At 37.7% G+C, this 24,451-nt stretch overlaps 1 protein-coding gene across 1 annotated transcript in view; it reads left to right on the top strand.

Annotated features, from left to right (window-relative positions):
* Positions 1–24,451, top strand: part of LOC126212637 (zinc finger and SCAN domain-containing protein 26-like) — a 165,403-nt gene that overhangs the window by 85,848 nt on the left and 55,104 nt on the right. The window contains exons 5-7 of the mRNA XM_049940064.1: positions 5,391–5,462; positions 14,941–14,978; positions 23,644–24,317. Coding sequence (XP_049796021.1) covers positions 5,391–5,462; positions 14,941–14,978; positions 23,644–24,317 — 784 coding nt within the window. The remainder of the gene's footprint in view (positions 1–5,390; positions 5,463–14,940; positions 14,979–23,643; positions 24,318–24,451) is intronic.

Here is a 24,451-nt window from a genome sequence, read left to right as displayed (position 1 = left end):
AGATGTGTTATTACAAAAGACTGATCAAAATAATTGAACTGATATGACTGGGTGATTGGGAATGAGGTTCTCCATAGAATTACTAGAAAGGCACTTATGGAAAACATTGATGGGAAGGGACAGTGTAATAGGAAGTGTATATGAAGACAACAGAGAATTACTTGTGTGATACTAGATGGAGCTGTAGAGGGCAAAAACTATAGGGTTATACACATTGGAATATACCAAACAAGTAGTTGAAGATGTTGGATACCATTGCTGCTATGAGATGATGAGGCCGGCACAGGACCCCAAGTCATGACAGCCCACATAAAACCAGTCAGAAGTATCCTCCCCTCTCATGGACAAAGAATACCAATTTTAATGTTATGTATGTCAAATAGGTACTGTAAATGGAGTGTAATTAATGTGTGCATTTTGTGTGGTGCATAGTGCATACACATGTAGTACAAAGGAGGCAGCTCAGAACTGGTAGGTAATGTGTTTTTTGAGAACTATATGCTATACATCCATCTGCACAGAATTTTGTAAGAACAGTGTGACATAATATTTATTCCAGTATCGGACAACATGACTGTGATGTCTAAATTACAGTTTTGAGCACCAGCATATGCTTCCTGACACCTGTTGATACAAGCACTACACTCACAAGCACCTGAACTACAAAACTGTTTGTGCAAATGTCAGATGTTTCTACAATATTGCCTCTGGAAAAAGATTGTTGTATTGGTATCACAAATACTCCGACACATAATGTAAATTGCCTTGCACAGTTTAACTGTAGAAGCAATTCGAAGTCAGTCCTTGCACAGTTTAACTGTAGAAGCAATTGGAAGTCAGTAGGCAGAAATGTGAACTTTAAACCACATTTATGAGGGCATGTTAAAAAGTAATGCCTCCAAATTTATGTGAAAACTCGTACAGATTTTTGAATAAAACTTTATAAACATTCTACACCTTTATTCTTCATCTCTACATGTTTGTGTTGCAACAAAGCCACATTGGCAATGAAAACATTTCTCCCAGTGAGTGATCGGTTCATTGATACTGTCGCTGCAGGCTGTTCAATTTGTTGATGGAGCCACAGCCTCACCTCTATTTGCACAACTTTATCATAAGACTTAATTCTTCAAAGATGTCTTTAAGTGTTGGCCTATGCAGCTGTCCACTTTGAGCTGAGGTTAGGAGTTCTGTTTGCTTCATTACGAGTATGAACAACTGAATGTTTTGACATTACCGACGTTGATATAGTGAAAACAATGCACTGGTTTCGTTCTTCTGTGGATTCAATTGAAGGCTCATTTTGTGCAGTTACAAACTTCATTAGAGCACACTCTTTCGCATGCAATAACATAGTTCCATTACACACTGCAATGTTACACACTACAATTAGAAGCTACATAAGAATAATGTTGCAACTTGTCAATGAAATGGGAATTCGACCACGTAATATGCATGATAAGTAATACCTAAATTGATACTGAGAACAGAATAAAAAAATTCGGCAGTATTACTTTTCAATGAGCCTCCATATTACGAGACAATGGGAGAAGTGCGAGGAATTTAACTAACACATTTCTTCAGTGTTAATAGATTTTTCCATCACGGGACAATGGTCACAGACAGAGGTTACACAACAATGTGAGGAAGTGTTGAAATCCAAAAAAGTTAGTGGGTGTAGTGAGGAGATGGACAGGGACAAGAGCAAAGGTACAAATATGAGAGAGAAGATGCCCTGTACATTTAAAATGCGTACTGATTTGGGACAAGATTCTACTTGTCACCATGAATGCTCAACATAATATTTAACAGATTACTGGAAATAGCAAAGACGTCAGCTTGATATGGCACGTGACATAACAGCGAGGTTTGTAGTCCAAAATGCTAAGAAGCCATATGTGTTGACTCTGCCTTCAGGAGTGGTGCAAAGTGACCCAGTGCATACTGGAAATTTCATTTACAACCGTAGCGAAATTTTGTTGTGTGGGCACCAACTTGCAGCTGGATGTTACATGGGGCAGCATTAGTCATTCAAAGCTCTGAAACTATGAAAATGATTGTGACTTAACTTAGTATCTCCAGCAACACTAAAATTTAGGCTTATAATAGTTACAGCACCAGGGTTGGTGTATAAACCTAGTTCTTAAGTATTGTAAACACAACTGAGAGAAAATCTCATCTCTATGATCTTTTGTCCATTCTGAGACAATGATGATATCTCGACAGAAAGAAAAAACAAACAGTGTTGGAAATGACATTGTCGGAAAAGTCTCACACGCCAGAAAATATTCAAACCAGAGCTATGAGCATGAGAATGTTAACCTGGTAAATCCAAACAGGAATGAATAGGCAGGTGATTTAATTAAAAATTAAGGACAAGTCGTTGAGTGGATGGAAGAAACACTAAACTGCAGGAAAACATATTGAGTAGAAGAGGAAACGTGCTGACTACCCTAGTTCAATAGTTCCGCAGTGAGATATCAGTTCGTTTACTTGTGACCCATAGAAGTATGTGTTACAATGACAAAATCAGCAGACTGACCTACATTGTGGATCTTCGATATTATATGAAATACAAAGTTTTTTTTTCAAATATGTTTTCTGCTCCAAAACTCTGTGTTGGTTCTTTTGTTGCAAATATCCAGCTAACATCAGCATTTCTCTTATGCATGAAATCAACGAAAATTCGCGTTTATGTTCAATTTCTGCAACAGACAATGAAAGTTTTACAGGAACTCTACTGGCAAGCAAATTGTAACTTGTCCAAGCAGAATTAGTCTTACTGATAGGTGACGATTGCAACTCGGACACCTAGAGATACCGAAATGATGCTGCTGTTGGGAGAGAGATGCAACCTCTTTTCCATAAGTATTTAGGTATTTCTAATGTACTATTAGTGGTTACTCTTAGCGGCCAGTGTGTTCTTTCAGAACCAAAGCTTTTACTATATTGGCTAGAACGCTTCCCCATTTCATCAACTTTTTGTGAGCATGTGCGTTTTGTACAAAGCATCACCAAGAGAATAAAAGTGTGTCGACTAACTTGTTCATCTATCTAATAAATAATCCCGTTGATTCTGGAGAACTATCTTGTCGATAATTGAAGTTGATGATGCCATTGTTAAAAAGTACATCAGTTTTATCACATCAACCATTTGTAACTCAATTCATGACGTGGATAGCGTACGAAAATTTCCATGTTCTTCTGGTCGTGCCAACTGCATTTGATATTGAGCAAGGAACTTTATTTTTTATGTCAGTAATTCCTAGACACTGCTGGACCTCTTTATTCAGTCTGTACTGTACCATAAGAAGTGCATGTAACAAGTGTCATTCTGGCTTGATCTAGCTGGATAATTACTTGAATAAGTATATGCTAGACATCACTAGGAGTGACATTGATTCGAGTACACTAAAATAGGGTGAATACGGTTACGCATCAGAGCCACAGATATGAACACCAGAGCAATGATAGGCAAAGTTACTACTACAGTCGTCCGAAGTATATACCCATAAACTGACGAAACAAATTTCCAGCAAAGTGTTACTGAAATGTAAATTTCCTTGTGCTTTACTTCATCAAAAATCAGCGTATCTTTGTTTTTATTCGTTCTTTCCGAAAATAATTCTTAATTGTTCTACAGCCTCTTCGTTAATTTCACGTGAGAATTTGAAATCATTTACTTTTGGAGATGTTTCAGAAGGTTGTTGCAACAATGCGTGCCTCAGACCATGTCTATATCCTTTGAGCTTCTAATTTTCAAGGGCATGCTATCCAGAGTAAATTCATTGTCACATCACATAGTGCATTCTCTTGCTGTTTTTAAATTGGCATTTCTTTAACATAGTGGCAAATATGATTTTCTGTTTTTACTGAGTATACAGTGATGTAGGACAATCGACTGAGCCATCTTATGGTTTTCATCTGAGACTTGCTTTTGGAAGAGATTTATTTCGGCATTTTCTGTCCTTAATTTATCACGTAATCGGACAGTTTCCAGTTCCTGGTACATCAACATCATTTTAATGTGATTACTACTCCATTCAGTACTGATACGCTCCCTATATTTTCCTCAGCAAAAGCAGCACTGGCAGACATCGAAACTGCAGCTTGTTTACTGTCTTCTTTCCACAGATTCCCTTTAGCGAGTGCTTGACGGACGATTTTCTTTTGTGTAATATTTTCGACAGATATTTCAGTAAACTGGGAAATACACGAGGAACCACTGAGCCGCTCTCGTTTTATAAGACCACCCTTGTCTTACAATTTCAACTTGTTTACTGGTGATAGAGATTTGTTGTTCCTCACTAAAATGAGAATAACAGACAACACAACTCTTGAGTCAGATTGTCTTTCTGGGGAATTGCTGTCAACCATTTTGAAATAATACTTTAGTTTTTGGAGACCTACAAAATATTTACCCTTAGTTTCTCTTCAGCCATATCGGGTCACTGGATCGAAAAACGTGGACATGTTTTGTTCGTTTTCTTCTATAATTACCAGTAACTACAACTCTCACCACTTCTTTATAACCACAGCCTTCAACTCTTAACCATTCACTCACAAGTCCTAAACAAACTCTCAGAATAAATTGAGGCAGAAGCAACAAACGCCATCCGATTACATGTCAACTTGAGTCTCAAGTGACAGTGATATTCATAGTTCTTGGGTGTATGAAGATGGTACCTGTTGTTTCGGACATTTACAAAAGAACAGATACCACCTTCAAGGCTCAATGGCCATTTGACCGTCTTCTTCTACGCGGATGCACAAACAGTGCCTGAACTCTTACAGGAATCGGCAAAAAGCTGCGAGTAATGAGTATAATGGGCAGGGGCACTAAGAGTATAGTATGGGACAATAGGCTGGGAATGTGGGTCTCACGGTAGGCGTGCCAGAGATAAGTAGATAAGTCCCTGCAGTTGCACTATCCTCCATGTCCTCAGTGGCTCAGATGGATAGAGCATCTGCCATGTATGGAGGAGATCCCAGGTTCGAGTCCCAGTTGGGGCACTTATTTTCAACTGTCCCCATTGATTTATATCAATGCCTGTATGCAGCTAGGGATATTCATTTCATTGTAGTTCTATGGCTTGCCACCTCTCCTGTCCAACTACATTAATGCACAGGGAGTAAGCACACTCTCTCTTCTTCTTGCTATGGGCAAAGTGTGAGGTTCCCAAATGAAGGATAAGGGTCAGAAAGCACCATGAAGTACGCTATGTACAAACTGATTATGTGTAAAATTAGTGCAGTATAGCACAGTGTGAAATTATGGTGATATATGTTGGCAGAATAACTGCTATATTCATAAAAAAAGAAATATTGGGAGCCATGTCATAAGTACAGAAGGGTGCAAGTAGTTTTAACTGAGACTTTTTCTCTTTCAGTGTCTTGAAGATAATTTGGTAATCTCTCGGCCATATGATTTTATCAAGGAGGATCCTGAACTAAATTTGGAGGTGGGTGGAACTGAGAATACTGTAAGCACTCCCATCTCTGATTTATTGCATGTAGAGTGATAAAAATGTATTTGTGTAATTGATGTAAGAAATGCATTACTGTGGGACAGGCACAGATTGTGAGTTTTCTAGACCTAAGTGCAATTAATACCTTTACAGTACTCTTGTGATATTCCACTTGATGTGGATTAGCAACTGTTGTTTGCTTATTGTTGTGAATTTGTAACAATATGTTTAACCATACTTTCTGTGACCCTTCTGGATGTTAAACAGTTTGTATACGTTTAAACCATGAGAGTGTAGATCATTTGAAAAATATTCCTCCTTCCAGTAACTTATGATTAACGGATTGCAGAATACATTGGACATGGTTTATCTTTTCAGTGAATCATTGATATTTGTCAGTTTGAACTAAAAATTTTCAAAGTTGCCAAAGGTACAAAGTGTGCTACTATTTTTATGTGACAGATCACCCTTGATACATTGATCTCAAAATAGTTACAGTATGGCTACTTCAATTGTATATGTTGAATTACTCACAGATTTGTCAGTCACAGAAAAACTCTTGGACATATGCAGATAAATCCATGTATTACCTCACCATAGAAGTCATTGCAGATCCAAATAAATTATCTTCTTGGCACAACCTACAGCTTTGATAAGGTCTCCTTGTATGAAGCATAAAACTTAATCCAGTAAAATAAAATGTTGTATTAATTTTGTCCACCTTGCATAAGAGAAAGTGGATGGTTAGATTCATAAACTTCTCACAGGAATAAAACCTAACAAACATTTGGGAATGTAAGGTAGAGGACTGAAAAACGTACTCATAGTGCTTAGAGCCATTTGAACCATTTAAACTGAAAAACGTAAATCCGAAGACATACTATGCAAGACACTGTATGGTACATGGCGGTGGGTATTTTCCACTACTATTAGTCATTTCCTTTTCTTTTTTGCTTGCAAGCAGAGTGAGGGAAAAGCAACTGTTTGTTCCCTCCATAAAAGCCCTAATTTCTCGTCTTTTGTTGTCTGTAAATGACCCTCATACACATTCATGCCTGTTGATTGTGCAAGCATACCACTCAAGGAAAAATGCTAGGGACAGCGGATATGGTATACAGGGTGTTACAAAAAGGTACAGCCAAACTTTCAGGAAACATTTCTCACGCACAAATAAAGAATATATGTTATGTGGACATGTGTCCGGAAACGCTGAATTTCCATGGTAGAGCTCATTTTAGTTTCGTCAGTTATGAAGAGTGCTATGGGAGAACCAGTTGTTTCCATACCATGTACAGCATGTGCTTGCACTATCAGCAGCTGATTGGCCTCCACGGGTACACTTCTCCGAATGGTTCATCCAACAATGTGTCAATCCTCATTTCAGTGCAAATGTTCTCTTTACGGATGAGGCTTCATTCCAACGTGATCAAATTGTAAATTTTCACAATCAACATGTGTGGGCTGACGAGAATCCGCACGCAATCGTGCAGTCACCTCATCAACACAGATTTTCTGTGAACGTTTGGGCAGGCATTATTGGTGATGTCTTGATTGGGCCCCATTTTCTTCCACCTACGCTCAATGGAGCACATTATCATGATTTCATACGGGATACTCTACCTGTGCTGCTGGAACATGTGCCTTTACAAGTATGACACAACATGTGGTTCATCCACAATGGACGTCCTGCACATTTCAGTCGAAGTGTTCATACGCTTCTCAACAACAGATTTCGTGACCGATGGATTGGTAGAGGCGGACCAATTCCATGGCCTCCACACTCTCCTGACCTCAACCCTCTTGACTTTCATTTATAGGGGTATTTGAAAGCTCTTGTCTACGCAACCCCAGTACCAAATGTAGAGACTCTTCGTGCTCGTATTGTGGACAGCTGTGATACAATACGCCATTCTCCAAGGCTACATCAGCGCATCAGGGAGGGTGAATGCATGTATCCTCGCTAACGAAGGACATTTTGAACATTTCCTGTAACAGAGTGTTTGAAGTCATGCTGGTACGTTCTGTTGCTGTGTGTTTCCATTCCATGATTAATGTGATTTGAAGAGAAGTAATAAAATGAGCTCTAACATGGAAAGTAAGCGTTTCCGGACACATGTCCACATAACATATTTTCTTTCTTTGTGTGTGAGGATGTTTCCTGAAAGTTTAGCCGTACCTTTTTGTAACACCCTGTATACTGAAGAGTGAACCTGGCATAACTGGTTCCTGCATCGCATTCTCTCTTCCCAAATTAAGCATTTGTTTGTTTGGCTTCATTCCGTTGTATATGCATGGTGTAATAACAATTTTCTATGGGGCACAGGCATAGTAGTTTTTGCATATGGTATTCACTTTGGAGAATGTGTTCAATACTGAAATCAGTTCATTTAGCAGAAGTTTTCCTTTACTGTCACTGCTCTGATATTTTCCCACATTACATCAGTTCACAATAAGAGGTAGATCGACACCTTGGACTATTAACTTAGTTGTTGGCATTGTGCTTCATAAAATTTTCCATTAGTAAATGTGTCTCTGCATCATTTCCAAGTTGCTGCCTTCATGCTATTGTGTGGAAAAACAATCTGGAATGCATAAATTTTAGTTCCATTTTGTCCACTATCTTTACAATCCACAGCGCACCAGAAAAAAGTATTTGTCTATGTTTACAGGTTCACGATCCATGACTCTATACTGTCTAACAGCAACCTTACACAATTGATCTCCTCCCATTGTTATGACAAAACTCACTATTTATTGGTACACACCTAAACTCTGTCTTCTGGAATATTACCATCACTAAATCCTATTAAACGTTTCCTATTTCAGTATACACAAACAGGTGATTTCAAAATTAACAAAAGACATTAGATGATAAAACAGTAAACATAGAAAAATAAAACTCAGCATGTCTCTGACAGCTATGGAGGATACACAAAGTGTGATGCATTGTATTATAGGCAAATATTAGTATACAAATTAGACCAACAAAGTTTTATTATGGTTCCTTACAATACACGCTGATCAAAAGTTACATCAGCAGTGAGCCTCAAATGCCAGTTCCCTAAATTTTCTCAACATTGACTCTTGAAACGAACATCATCTTCCCTCCAAGGATTCCTGTCTGAGTTGCTGAACCATATCCATAACATTTGTGTGCTAATGATAGCTAATAGTAGCAAATCTAAAAGCATGCCACTGAATTGCTTCAGTGTCTGACTGGTGGGATGTCACATTGTCAAGCATGCTTATGTTCCAACAAAAAAATTTGGAAAACAGGAGTTCGATAGAGAATATATAAAAATCGTGAGATGAAGCTGGGAAAATGAGATCAAAATCACTACCACATAATTTAAACCTGCAAAGAAGCTACACAAATGGCATTTCCTGAACTCTGCTTTGTGTGTGTTTCAGATACACTCTGTTGTTACAGGCAATAAGGATATAAAAATACGCAGTGTAAGAACAAGAAAGGAATTTTTTAGTCATTTCAACGTCTCCGGCATATAAAGATTACATTTCAACCTGTCGGAAAAGAAACACAAGTGAATAAATCAGTCATCATTAATCCATTATCACTCGTATTATGAGTAAGAAATTTTTCAACAAATTATTCATTGATATACCATAAATTGTAAGAAACTTGCAGACATACTGAAAACCATTATGAGATTGTGCTAACCACAAAAGAGGAGAAAACATAGGTAGTGGAACATTGTCTATGATCACAGTCTAGTAGATTTGAGGGAACAAGCATTGAAAATTTTAAATAGTAACAAACCATAGAAAATGGCAGGAATTCTTGGAAGTATAGGAAATAATGTTCAAGGCTATAAAAAAGAATGTAAACTGGTCACTTGAAACCAACATAAAAATAACAATTTTAGTCTATGACTATCACTCAGTTCTTGGCTGTGTGCCTCTGAAAGAACAACTAAATTTTGGAGGCGAAACAATTCAGATTAAAAATCATCTGTTGAGGAACTGAAAGAAATCAGTACTTTGGAAAATGACAAGTCATCAGCGGAAACAGAAACTCATAGCTGAAGTATGCAGATACAGATACTGAGCAACAGTAATCTGACACAAGCAACTGACAGAATTATGTTAAACATTTGTAAAATTGAAAAAATTACTGAAGACTGGAAATGTGCATTAATTGTTCCTCTTCATAAAAATGACATAAAACCAGTCTGAATCATTGCAGGGAATTTCACTGCATCCTGTTATGTCCAAAATTCTTCAAAAAGCCCTGTGAAGTCGACTGGATGAACATGTAGGCCCATTAATAGTTGATTATAAGGCACGATTTTGCAAAGGGTAATCGTGTAGAGAACAGATATGTGAACCAAAGTCAGTTTTGCAAAGATGATGATGTGTAAATACTGTGACAACTTATGACAAGTGTCATAAAGGCTTATGATTTGATAGAAAAAAAATATTGATTCAGTACTTAAAGGAATTAAAAATTGACAGGTAAATAGTGGCAATTATCGAACAGACATTAATGGGTACAACCTCAAATGTTAAATTGATTGGAGAAATTTCAGAAGCATTTGAAATGCACAACAGTGTGCAGCCAGGGATCCACAATCCCCTCCAATTTAAAATAATTCTGAAAAAAAAGTTATGAAGACATAGGGAAGGAGATGAGGGAATCCAAATTGAAATTAAAAAAGAGCAGAGAACCAACATCAGGTGTATGGCTCTTATAGACACTCACAGTTCTAAGAAACTGTAGAGAAGCCAAACTTGTCTTGGAGAAGCTTCATAAAATGTCACAGAAAACTGTTCTACAAATCATCTGTGAGGAAACTTGGTAATTGACAGGAAGCCTGCAGATAATCTCTCCACTATAACTTGGTATGAGGAAGTGTCACAAGATATATACATTAAATATCCAGGAGAGATTATCCAATCAGCATTTATTTATTTATTTATTTATTTATTTATGCTAGTCCGACGAGGGCCATCAGGTTCTCTTCTCCATTGGACCAGGGTTTCACACATACATCATAGTTACCTAAGAAACAACAGTTTTAATATGACAAATAGTATTAAAATGATTTGAGTGTCCTGAGTGGCAATGTGAGTAAGTAATACTGACTACGAACTAATAAAGTTAATAATGAAAGTACTAGTAGAATTACAGCTGCTGCCACTAATGGCGCTGGTGGTAACAGTAGTAATGACAACAATGATAGTGGCAGGTATAAAAAGGATTTATAAATGTACAAGATAGTTTTCAGATATAGTGAGTCCCGTGGAAAGGAAATTTAGAAAGCCTTCACCAGCTAAGAATTCTGAGAAAAGAGGAAGATCTGGGTGGAGCATCATTATATGCTCACATGTCAGTTCAAAGAGCAAGTTAAAAACAGCCAAACCTGGGTGTTTCAGGACGTTTGTAGAGGACACACATTGGTGACTTTCTGTTAAGGGATGAGATCTCTATGAACGTATTCCTCTTGTTTATCTTCATGATTGTTGGATGTGTGTAGCACATTATGTGATAAATCAAGAGTATACATATGCCGCTAGTCCACCCAGTTGTCAGTTACACCTGTTGTATCTTGAAAAGTTGTAGTCTTCTCAATTTACGGAACTTGTGGACATACTTGGTGTGAGCCACATCTCTGATAGAAGAATCAGATGTATGTCCATGCCTTGAAATATGTGACACTTTGTTATGATGAGGTGGCAGAGATCGAACATTTGCAAGTGCAGTGTGATGTTCAGTGCATTTGGCTACAAGGCTCATGTAGATGCTAGATAGTAGCGACTTTAGGCTGGTGAGGTTGGGAGAACAAAGAATACCAAAGTGCATTGTGGTAGAGGAGCAAGGTTCCTTGACGTGAAAGTGGGAGATATCTGCAGGAGGAGGGAGGTTTTGCGGCCAAGGCCAGCAGGCTTTGCACTAGTCAGTGAATGGTCAACTGAAGACAGGAGGAGAAAGTTCCTGAACAGATTTAGAACAGTTTCTGCACAACAATACTGACAGCAAGATGAATGGAATGAAAGCAGTCTGTCGTACTATTGGTGCTAATGATGAGTAACCACAGTAATATGATGATAAATTATTAAAGTAGAAATAAGACTGTAATTTATCATCTGAATCAGAGCCTTGTGAACATAGAATAGTAATAGTGAATTAATGAATAGTATTGGTCTTGGAGGTACGAGAATTGAGCAGAAAATTAGTACTAAGAGTAATCATAGACAAACAGAGAATAATAAGAGGGGAAACTGTTTTAAGTATAATATTAGTAAAACAAATTGTTTCTTTGCAAAATCGACATGAAAGTAAACACACAAAATTAGAGGCAACAAGAGTTGAAATTTTTTTAGCTTCAAACGTCCTGTCTGCATTGCAGACTGATCATTCCCATTTTGGGTCTTCACCATCATCCTGTCATCATTTGTCCACAAGTTTTGCAGCTGAAATCTGGAGATCACACTGTTAAAAATCTTCAGTCTTTCAAAAGTGAGGTCCCCCCTTGTTGTCAAACGTAACTTCAGGAGTTTCTTGCTCAAAAGCTTGTCAACTGATGTGGAGTTGTCATAACAAAAAATCTATTTTATTCAATGCAAAACTACTGCTGGAATAACTCTTTACTGTAGAAAATACTATGATTCATGGTCCAACAAAAATGACTGACTGAGAAGCAGGAAAGAAAAATTCTCAGGAAAATATTTGGATCAGTTTTCTGTGAACGAAATTGGATAAAGAGGCCCTATAGAGGAATCTGTAGATAGACAGGAACAATAACGGACACCTATAGATAAAAGGGGATAAAATTCTGTGGACGCATCAGAGGATGACTGACGACAGGTTCACAAGGCAGATCTTCGAGGTAGCAAGCACTAGCAAAAACAGTTCAAAATGGATCTTAGGTACAGAAGAAGTTGGACTCTCACAAGATAACATAGTAAATCGAAAAAGAGTCAAGAAAGACCATGAAACATTCTTAAACAGCGACACATGGAAAACAGAAATGGATATAAATATTTGGAAGACCACAGAGGACATACACTAGGTGATCAAAAGTATCCGGGCACCTGGCTGAAAATGGCTTGAAAGTTCGTGGCGCCCTCCACAAGTAATGCTGGAATTGAATATGGTATTGGCCCATCCTTATCCTTGGTGACTGCTTCCACTCTTGCAGACATACGTTCAATCATGTGCTGGAATGTTTCTTGGGGAATGGCAACCCATTCTTAACAGGTGTTTGCACTGAGGAAAGGAATCGATGTCGGTCAGTGATGCCTCTCATGAAGTCAGCATTCCAAAACATCCCAAAGGTATTCTAAAGGATTCACATCATGTCTCTATGCAGGCCAGTCCATTACAGGTTTGTTATGGTCGTGTAGCCACTCCGCCACAGGCCATGCATTATGAACAGGTGTGTCTGATCATGTTGAAAGCTGCAATTGCCATCCCCAAATTTATCTTAAACATTGGGAAGCAAGAAGGTACTTATAACATCAATGTAGGCCTGTGCTGTGATTGCGCCATGCAAAACAAGGGATGCAAGCCCCCTCGGTGAAAAACATTATGACACCATAACACCAGAACCACCTCCGAATTTTACTGTTGGCACTACACACACTGGCAGATGATGTTCACCAGGTATTTGCCATACACACACCGACCCATCAGGTCACCACATTGTGTACCTTGATTCTTCACTCCACACAACGATTTTACACTGTTCAATCGTCCAATGTTTTCGTTCCTTACATCAAGCGAGGCGTCATTTGGAATTTACCTGCGTCATGTGTGGCTTATGAGCAGGTGCTCGACGGTGAAGTATAGGTTTTCTCACCTCCCACCTAACAGTCGTAATACCTGCAGTGAATAATGATGAAGTCTGGAATTCCTATGTGATGGTCTGTATAGATGTCTGCCTGTTATACATTACAAACCTCTTGAAGTGTCAGCAGTTTCTGTCAGTCAAAAAACGTGGTAGCCCAGTACGCTTCTGTGCTGTATGTGTCCCTTCGCGTTTCCACTTCACTATCACATCAGAAACAGTGTACCTAGGTACGTTTAGGAGTGTGGAAATCTGGCATAGAGACATATAACACAAGTGGTACCCAATCACCTGACCAAGTTCGAAGTGCATGGGTTCCGCGGAGTGCCCCATTCTGATCTCTCATGATGTCTAATGACTACTGAGTTCGCTGATATGGAGTACCTGGCAGTAGGTTGCAGCACAATGCACCTAACATGAAAAACCTATGTTTTTGGGGGTGTTTGGATACTTTTGATCACATTGTGTATGTAAAGAAATTGGGAAGGATATAGGAGTAAGAAGAAAATTTTAAATTTAGGCACTATCTCTTACAAGTTAGTGTATGGGATGATGATGATGATGACGATGGTGATGGTGATGATGACAATGATGATGGTGATGACGACGATGACGATGCAATCTGGAAACATCTCCCGTAATTATCAGTGTGAGGAGATTAGAGGTATCTGACTGTCAGTACCCTTATCTTTGTTATTACTCATTTTCAGTGCAGTTATTATTTTTGAAAAAAAAAACTGATTTAGTTACCTTAATTCAACTTGCTGTTACAGATGACTCAGTCTTTACTGTTAATGTGAAATAGTTTGTTTAATCTGAAATGTTTCTCATAAGGTGATCATCTCTGGGTTTGATGACTGAATCTTTTGATTATCCTTGATCTTAATGGTCTTCTGCTAGATTCGAGTAACACTTATTTTACAGCTATTGTAGTTGTCCACTTGCTCATTGATTCTTCATAGGTATTCATTGTATGTATGAAAGCACATTCAATCATTTGAAGAGGACACTGTCGTCATGCTAACCATGTTGTTTATTTCCTATTTATGATAATACACGAATCTTTGTCATTTATATGCCTATAAAATAACAGCACTTCATGTAATAATTCCTATAACTTCCATGTCATGCAGTAATCCATAATTTCCTCTGTGGATGAAACTGATGTGACATTTAACGGCTTTGATGTTCCATGCAGTGAGCTATCTAAAGAGTATGGCATAATATTCAATGCTACAGTTGTGAAAAAAATACGTTCAATAGCAGTTCAGATAGAACTTTTTTTTCAGTTCTTTTCTTTACCTGTTTCATCAATAAAAATCAGACGATTTTTTACATTTTTCTCCGGTACTTCACCTTACTGTATGTGCATGGCAGGTGAATGATGTTTCACGCTTTTAATTTTGAAGTATCAAACAGGAAATTTGTTTTCAAATAAGTGTCTTTATAATTATTTACAAAGCTAAAAGCAAAGTCCTGAAATGAAGTGTTAATTTTTACTTATAATTTTCTTCAATAACTGCTACAGTTATGTGGTGTCTCTTTGATAATACTATTTCCAACTATTGTTTGGAACAATCAGATGTTAGTGGGTGTTAATACAATTTTATTTATTTACTGTTTCATCAATTTTAAATCACCAGTAATTCTTTGTATTCTTTCAGGTGGCAGCCTCAGTAAGAAATGCATCTGATAGTTCAAGGTACGTTTTTTATTATTCACTGCAGAATTTTTTGAGCAGTATAAATTTTTAGTTACTCAAAGTGAAAGAAAAATAATAACCCCTATGGACCAAAATACCAGAAGTTATTTTTAAAAAGTTCTGTTTTTGGAGTTCCATTTTTTCTGTATATTAACCATTTGTTGTATATACATACAGTATATACAAACTACAGCAATATTATGCATATTATCAGAGAAAACACTACTATATCCACTATTCTATTATTGCAAAAGATTAAAAAGGAACTTTACTATATTACAACGTACATCAGTCCCATTTATAACATTGGTTTGCAATAACAACACAAACAGCAAAAATGAAAACTAAAGCCCTTACATTAAATACTGTACTGTAACATGAAAAATGATACACTCAAATAATGTTCTAAATCTAGTATATTGTGCTGTCACAGAGAGGAACAAAAATGCCTGAAAACTTGCACTTGCAGATAATTTTCTAATGGCAAACATTCAATACATCGTGCTGCCACAGAAAGAAACAAAAATGCTTGCTAAGTAGATGGCCAGCTGTAAGAACGTATGTAAAACTTATGATCTGTTCAGATGTTGCAGCAAAACTTTCTATAGTGTCCAAGGCATTTAACACTTCATGGTGGGTAGGCAAAATGGTCTTGTCCTCCTCACATTCTTCTGATGTTTTTCGCACCTCTGACAGAAATGTTTGTACACCAGGTTCAGGGTTTTAAATGTCTTGCAAAATAATGCATAGTCAGGTGACGTGATATTGTTGTCACCATCTAACTTGCCAACATAATGTCTCCAGGCATTGCTAAAACAGTTCTGTAAGTGTTATGAGGAAACTGATGGAACTGATCCCCAGCTTGTATTGCATCCAATGCTTCCATCTCGTTCTCAGCAATAAGGATAGCACAAATGGTTTGTGATACAATGTCTTCATAGCAGCAGTAATGCCTTGATTCAAAGGCAGAACGCAACTTAACATATTAGGTAGTAAAAAGTGAACATTTAAATTAGTTAATATTAAAACGAAAAAGCCATTTATCATTAACTGTCAATCCAAGCTTTCCAATAATGAGAGTAGATGCAAGGTAAAGCATTAATTTCATGTTCTTAAAACATATCAGTTTCTCAGATTTATTGATCACCCAAGATTGTTGTTCATCTATGTTGTATGAATTACAGACAAGTACAAAAGTTAAAAACATTGTTTACTGCTGGCCCCACCATGCTACATGTCATCTTTTATTTTGTGGGTTTGACTTGGCAGAAGATGTAAAGAAATCCTAGTTTTGCCTGCATTGCTGGCGTAATATATAGCAAACTTTTCTCTCACTTGGTCAAATTCATGCAACCAATGCTTGCCCCTTCTTCATCAACTTTATTCATTTCATTGCCAGTCACTGAGCATGAAATTAGGCTTCTATTTTGGAAATTACACAGTCGACAAGCAAAACGCCTGATGTTTGTTTCGAATGTCTAAATTTTTTTCTGCAGTCTCATTTGTTGTTGATTGAATTATAGTTCCACTTAAAGATACATTATAAGTGCACATATAGCTTGAACCATTGCAAAAGTAAATGTTCAGCATCTTCATGCATAACACTGTGAAATCACTTTGATTTGCACCTGGAACCCAGTGCAGCAGAATTAAGAACTTTTCATTTAAATAGTGTGGATAATGTAAATTTGTTGAATCTAAGCTTTCTGCCAGTTGTGCTGTTTTTCAATACACCATGTTCTGCTTCCTGCAGAATATTTAGTTTCGCTTGCTGATCTATGCTTTGTGCTTCCTATTGCATGACAACCCTTTCCCTGCTTGGAACTCAATGTTACTAATAGTGGCCCTGTTAGAGAATATAAAAGCACATCTCAACATGGAATTGCACTTGTTGATGGAATCTAGTTTTCCACACTGTTGGTGTCACAATTGTTTTCCTTGTTGATGGCGATTGTTGAGCAATGATATGCATAAAAGTCAGCTAGAGAAACATAAGGAAAAGAGAAAAACGTAGACAATTCAGGTTTAATGAAAAATGTAATGATGCAACAGACTAAAAAACAGTTCGTAATTCATGGTGACTGAAATTTGTTAACCATTAAAACATTGTACATCACTGCCAGTACAGATATTTTGCTGGTGTTAACCAAGTGTTCACCTTAAGTGAGTTCATGTTCAGCATGATTGATTGTTCATTATTATTTGTAAGTAAAAATATTACAAAGAAGTAGGGTTAGTAACACATTCTATAAAACAGCTGGTTTGTGTATTGGTTCCTTAATAAAAACAGTGTACTTCTTTTATTAAAAAGAAGCAAGCTAAAGTGCAGGTGAAGTGTCCACAGCTGTATAGTGCTAACTATTCTAATTGAATATGACATGGAAGTCATAGAAATTCAATGTGATGGGTACAAGCTAATGTCCTACCATATAGAATGAGTAAGAGGAAAGGGTGAGTGGTTATATACCCAAAAACTGGAGTCAAGTTTAAGCCCCTTCAGATTAATGAATGTTGGGGTGAACAGCTCTTTGAATACTGTGTCAGCATTGTGGATTGGGAAACATAAGCTTGTTGTATTGACAGTTTACAGGCCACCATCATGATCTTAAATTTCATAAAGCAGCTGTAGTCAGCTTTAGTAAGGCCATGAAGACTTAACTGGTGAGTCATCTTTTGTGACTTGAGAAGCTACTAACCAAGGATGCCTAGAATTACCAATGTCTGAATTTGGGAAATCTAACACAGTACAATTCCCCAAAAGGACTTAATGCACACATTGCAAAGTTGGCTGATTTGGGAGAAAAACTGACAGTGATTTCCAGACTGAGATTTTTACTCTGCAGCAGAGTGTGCGCTGATATGAAACTTCCTGGCAGATTAAAACTGTGTGCCCGACCGAGACTCGAACTCGGGACCTTTGCCTTTCGCGGGCAAGTGCTCTACCATCTGAGCTACCGAAGCACGACTCACGCCCGGTGCTCACAGCTTTACTTCTGCCAGTATCTCGTCTCCTACCTTCCAAACTTTACAGAAGCTCTCCTGCAAACCATGCAGAACTAGCACTCCTGAAAGAAAGGATACTGCGGTCATGGCTTAGCCACAGCCTGGGGGATGTTTCCAGAATGACAGTGATTTATCTGGCAATGACAGTAAAATGAATACTAATCAGTTGTGCTTATGTCATAGAAGGAAAGTATTGTCACCACAGAGTTAGAGTGAAATTACAGGACAAATGTTATCAGTTGTGTTAATAATTTTCCTAATATTGTTATTCTCTAAAAAACCATGATACTGAGTGGAAGTAATAGAAAGGGAAGAACAACTCCTTGGACTTCAGTATCTTCTGCAAGGTAGACAGAGCTCTAACTACTTCAGAAGACAACAAACTGTGCATAGTGAAATATTTTGCTATACTGTCTGTAGTGCACTATCAGATCTTCCTTTGTGTTCAGTAAAGCTCTTTCTTCCTGGCACAAGATGTTCTCATCCCAAATTGTGGCTATGCTTTTTTGGTGTTTGAACTGTAGTAGCCACTTGAACTGTTGTATAGGAAGGCTGGACTCATGAGGTTGCAAAATCAGTTTCAGGAAATAATTCAATTCTACATTTACTGTGTATATCCATGGTAAACATTTTATCATTTTTCACCTAGTAAATGCTCACAGATGAGTGTGACCGCTATGTCTAGATCTACATCTGTTCCTTGCCAAGCAATGTGAAGTAAAAGATTAATATCCCTGGTTAGACCTATTTGATATGCATCACACAACCTTTAGCAATGTTCTGAGGTGAGTCACACAGTTGTTTTGAAAGCATTGGATTTCTGTGGTATCCCAGCAATGGACTGACTGCTGTACCTACAACTGAAACAGTGTGATGATTCCATTGGTATCTCCACATATTGCTACACTCAAGAATTTATGATTGTAGTTGTAGGGCACTATGTTTCTCCATTTTGTGAAATTCACTATTTTTAGTCGTAATGGTTAAAGGCTCGCTCCACCTCAACATTTTATCTAGGTACAAGCTTATATATTCTTTTAAGTTCTTCATAATTGACAGAGCTAGTAATTATATGTGCCTGTACAATTGTGGATAGTTTTGCCTTTTTATCTGTGTTGCCTACGGAACTGAGTCAACAGTACTGTTCATAATAGTTTACCTACATTTCTGTATTATTATTTATAATTACTTCTACTCATGCATTACTCGTATTTCATTTTGTGTTGATAACTCTGCACTCACCTAACCAGAAATGTTCTTCTTCCTCCCATGCACCACACTAATTCCCACCATATCAAACTTCAACTTATCCATTTCTGATTTCATGTTCTCTGACTCACCTAATCAATCAAGGGACTTAACATTCCACACTCTCACTTGTAGTGATATTGTTTCTTTCCCCTGATGATATCCACCAGAGTAGCCCCCTCCCAGAGATCTTATGGGAGGCTACATTGCTACTGGAATATTTTACTCAATTGGATGTCATTATCATTAAACTATACAGCAGAGCAGCATGTCCTCAGGAATTTCAAAATAATTTCCCTAGTATATGGTATGGTGGTGGCTGGTACCTTTACTACTGGAAAGACCGGCCATCCATCTTCATTAACCACATGTTAGCGTGTGGACGCTCCGTAGATATCCTTCCATTGCAGTTTTACATACTGTATGTCTCCCAGTTTCATTAAGGCAGGCATGTCACTCCACTTTGGCAAGATAAATGTTTCATATGGTAAGTGGGTGCACACAACTGAAACATGTCAAATAACTTATCTATTACCAAAAAGTCACAAAATTAGGAAATCATGACATTGTGCTGTGGAGATGCTGATAGACTTCTTAATTTTACACTAAATATCATATATTCTCACAACACTATAGTAAGTTATTGTTTATCATAAGTTATTTTTCAGACGTTACACAGCAATTAAGAAGGGCTGGTAGAAATGAGGCAACACATTCTTGAGGAAAATTATGAATAACTAAAATGGTACGATGCTGTTAATCGATATAATATTAAACTGAAGTTCATAAGGGTTGACAGCATGTGTTACTGCCATAAGTCCCAAATATCACAAGCTTTGTTGTGGGATTTCACTGTGTCATTTAAAGGACAGGAACTCCATGAGAAATATCAGAAAGCTGCATATGAATCAGGGACATAAGTGTTGCAACAATTCTACCACCTTGAACCATGACTGTCCAGCAAAAGACTAGAATATTTGCTGTGTCATTCACTTTTGTTATGGGAAGGTTGTTCCAATGGGACATCTTCGTATATTCAGTGTTGGAACTTTCACTAGCAATGTCTTCAAGAACACATTTGATGATGGCTTGAGGGTTGTGGCACCTGATGGGGGTGTTACTTGATGTTCTACTCTATCCCAAAAGAACAAAATACAGAATACGTGAAACCTAAACCACCACCATACTCCCTGGAGAAAAAAACATACAAGATAATAACTGTCCAAATAATGAGACTTGGCACTTCCAGAGCATCAGGTACAAATACCCTATATCCCATGAATCACATGTGATGCAAACATTGATGGTTTTGTGATGGAACCACAAAGTTCCACAGTGAAAACCTTCAAATTGTCATCTCCCTAATGCCTTGTAGTAATAACACAAAAGCTTATCATCGGTTTAATATCTATTATACTGCAATGGAACAGTCATGTTTTGATAGAACATGTGGAGTAAATGAAACTTTATATTTGTAGAAGATCACTGTATTTCACATGAGTCACTTTGTAAATGTTTCAATACTCCCATGCTGTCAGGGCACAGTATCTGACTGGTTGCCACTGGGGGTAAGGACAGCTGGATGGGCAACCTGTATTATTTGCTGTGTGTGAGGGATAAGTGAGGTCTGAGATCAGACACTAGCTGTATGAATTCTTAGGGCAGTTTCTCAATGATAACAATAGATTTTGTTTTGATTTGCCAAGATCCTCTTTGCAAGAAGCATTGCTAATATTGTCCTAAAATTTTGCCAGCCACTTCATAATATTAATGTCAGTAATATGCAGGTGTAATGCCAGCATCTCCTGGTAGGTTGTGAGATGAGCTATGTCTTCTGAATACAAGTGCTAGAATTTACTTCAGCACAGTTATTTGTTTGCTCACAACTAATCTCTAATCCTGCTTAATTATAATTGTAACCTATACACATACACATGTCAAAAGGAGGTCACTGAGGTGGGTACCACATGGAGCAAACAGAGGATTGTTTTACCATCTGGTGATATTCAAAATTGCTTACATCTTACCAGACTATGATTATTGCAAGGTAGATTCACCACACTGTTGGTGCACTTGTCCTGTTTTGGAGGTAAGTGTCAACCCACAGTATTCACCTCTCGCAAAGCTTGGTGATAGTTCCAATGTTGTTCATCTACAGTGAATATTTAGCCCAGAACAGCTGTCTACATAGTTTCTTTTGTCAGCTGGCTCAACAAAAATACGAGTAATGACGAGGAGGATTTATTATTGTTGTGATAGCCCTTAAAACTGCTGTATCAGTCAGGAACAAATTTAAAAACCAGAGGGGAGAAAAGGAGATAGCTCAGACTGGGTGGATGTAATGCCGCAATAAACCTAGATATGACTTATTATTTTCAAGTAGTGCTACATAACAGCTGAAGTAGTAGGAAAATTTCAGCTTTATGTGAGAAAGCAATCTTGCCTGTTCTACTGAACCCAGGGGAAAATGATACATTGCACAATAATTACTGTAAGGTGGCCCTCACCAACTGTAAGCCAAATGACAAGAAAAATTCGATCAGCATGTGGCATGCCTGGTCTGTAGAATCCAAGAAACTACGCACTCACATCCAGTGTACATTTGAAGGATATTGCTCCACCCTGAGAATGTGAATGGCTGGAATACACTGCCTTTCCCTAATCTGATAATATTTTGGAAATGTGTGTAATTGTGGCTGTGTCCTTGTATATGTGTACATAGGAGTGTGTGGGGAAAGTCAGTGCCTGCCATCTATGTCATCTGTAAGCTTTGAAAGTGGGAGGTGTTTTCAGCCACTTTGATTATGGGCACACCAGGCATCTACTCTCATAATCTGACAGATGTGGAAGCAACTGTATAAGAAATGTACCTACATAGGGCATACCCAAAAGGCGTGTTCTTTTTGAATTCAACATACAGTACTGTAGTCAGTGGGATACAATATTCTACGTTAACTTAGTGTCCGATGATTTTAGACAGCCTTTTGTAGCCTTGAATTTAAACTCATGTCCCAACCTTACCACAACTATATGAGCTGCAGTATATCCAAGAAAACAGAGATTAACAATCTGCAGCACAACTGAGATAATGATTATTTTGTTCAGAGCTTTTAAGGCTAACCTCTATGAGCGAACTCAAGACAGAAAAATTTCTTAATATGTTTCTTTGCACAGCCATCTACTGCAGCAAAATTTCAGTTTTTGATGAAAGCAAACTGTAATGTTTCACTGTCATTGGCTACTTGAAACCACACATCCATCAAAAAGCAAAACAGTCAAAACAGCAATCAAGATAGAATAATAGCATGCAAGTATGTGCATGCTCCTACACATCCACAGCCATATCCACACTCAAATAACCTCATTGGGAATCTCAAAGATGTCCAGTTCCATGGTGATGGAATGGAGTAGCTGCAGGTGGAACGATTGGACCCAGATATCACATGGGTAGACCATGCACCTACTGCCATCACTTGCTCGCAGAAGACTATGGTAGGATGGACTGTACATGATTTGTGCTGATGTCACCATTGATAGGGTTGTGTCATTCAGTTGAGGATGTTTTGGAACTCCATGAGACCAGGAGTTGTGAAGATAGTTTCGAATAGGAGGCTGTAACTGCATTGGCATCCTCCCTGACAGACAATATGTCAATTAGAAAGGGTTACACATAAGCTGTGCTGCTAACAACACACTCTTAATGTTGGAATAATTTGTGTGTGTCATTCACATTTGTTCGTCAGTCTGGAAATTTATGTATGTGTTCCTGTACAGGTGTGGACCACCTGGTTGATGGCCATAATACTTAGCCAATAATAAATGTGATGTTTGTGGTAGTTGGGGATTCATTTGGAATCAAATAAAATGCCATGCTTCATTCCTTTGTGAAACAAATTTATCATGAGTGCTTTTAAGAATTTACACTCTAAGCTCAAAGTGTTCTCCAAAACAAAGAAAAATCCACTAGGAGAGAGTGATTTATTTTAATTTTAAAATCATTGATTTCTCTTCTTTTCTTTTCCTTTATCATTGGGTGGAAACTGTTATCTCAAAAACTGGAGGATATTATATCTAATAAAAGTAATAATTTGGTCTAAAAGATTGTTGAACAGAATTTTAAAAATATTACAAGACCTTTCAATAACATTACCTACTAAAAAAATGTGGAAACCCAGTCAGCACTGAATGAGACTGGTCGTTATTGAATTTCCTGTGATCATTTGCCTTACAAAAATTCTATCGCTCTGGCAGAATGTTATGATAATTTTAAATCACTTACATGTACTGAATAAGTTATCTGTGACACCCACACATTTTTATCTTTCGGTTTATAGTCCCTGATTTTGTGGATGGTGAAATACTGTTTTTTGTATCGTGTAAATCAACATTTCACACCTCTTTTCTCCTTCCTCAGTTTCTTTCAAAGTGCTGGTGACAGCTGTAACGTTTCGTATCAAGAAGCATTACATCAAGGACTGGTCAATGACGATCTGGAGATAGATACACAGATGAGAACAGATTTCTGTATGTCTCATAACTATACCAAGTTACAGACTTCACAAGAAGACAGCTTATGTGGCACGAGATTAAGTTGTAGCATCAGGGAAAAGGAATTCCATAAGTTTAACTGTAGTTTCTGCCTACAGAGCTTCCCTTCAAAATACACACTCATAATGCATATCTTCATCCACATTGATGGTGTGCAGGCACCTGCATATGTGTGTAAGTCATGTGGTGAGGTATTTCCCACTGATGACAGCTTGAAAGAACATTTGAGAATGAGTGAGGGTGACCAAGCATTATCAGCTGCCAACAGTGAGAAACTTGAATGCAGTGATGACCATGAAAACAACATCTCCTTAGAAAGTGTACAAGAAGAAATCGTGGAACAGACTAAGAAGCTATCTTCATCCAAGGAAACCAGGAAAACTTTAAGGAAATCCTTTAGTGACATATGCAATACACGTACTGTGCCACAAGATGCAGAGAAACTCAGATGTGATGACTATGGAATTTTGTGTACAAGTGATCATGTTAATGTCCACACTGTGCGAAGTGCAAAGAGACATCACAAATGTGATGTTTGTGGTAAATTGTTTAATCGTTCAAATAGTCTCAAGGTACATGAATTAATACACACGGGAAGGAGACCCCACGAATGCCATGTTTGTGGAAAATCGTTTACTCAGTCAAGCAATCTCAAAAGACACGAATTAATACAT

Source organism: Schistocerca nitens, chromosome 11 (genome assembly GCF_023898315.1).
Source record: "Schistocerca nitens isolate TAMUIC-IGC-003100 chromosome 11, iqSchNite1.1, whole genome shotgun sequence".
Classification (NCBI taxonomy): Eukaryota; Metazoa; Arthropoda; class Insecta; order Orthoptera; family Acrididae; genus Schistocerca; species Schistocerca nitens.
This window is presented reverse-complemented; position numbering and strand designations above follow the sequence as displayed.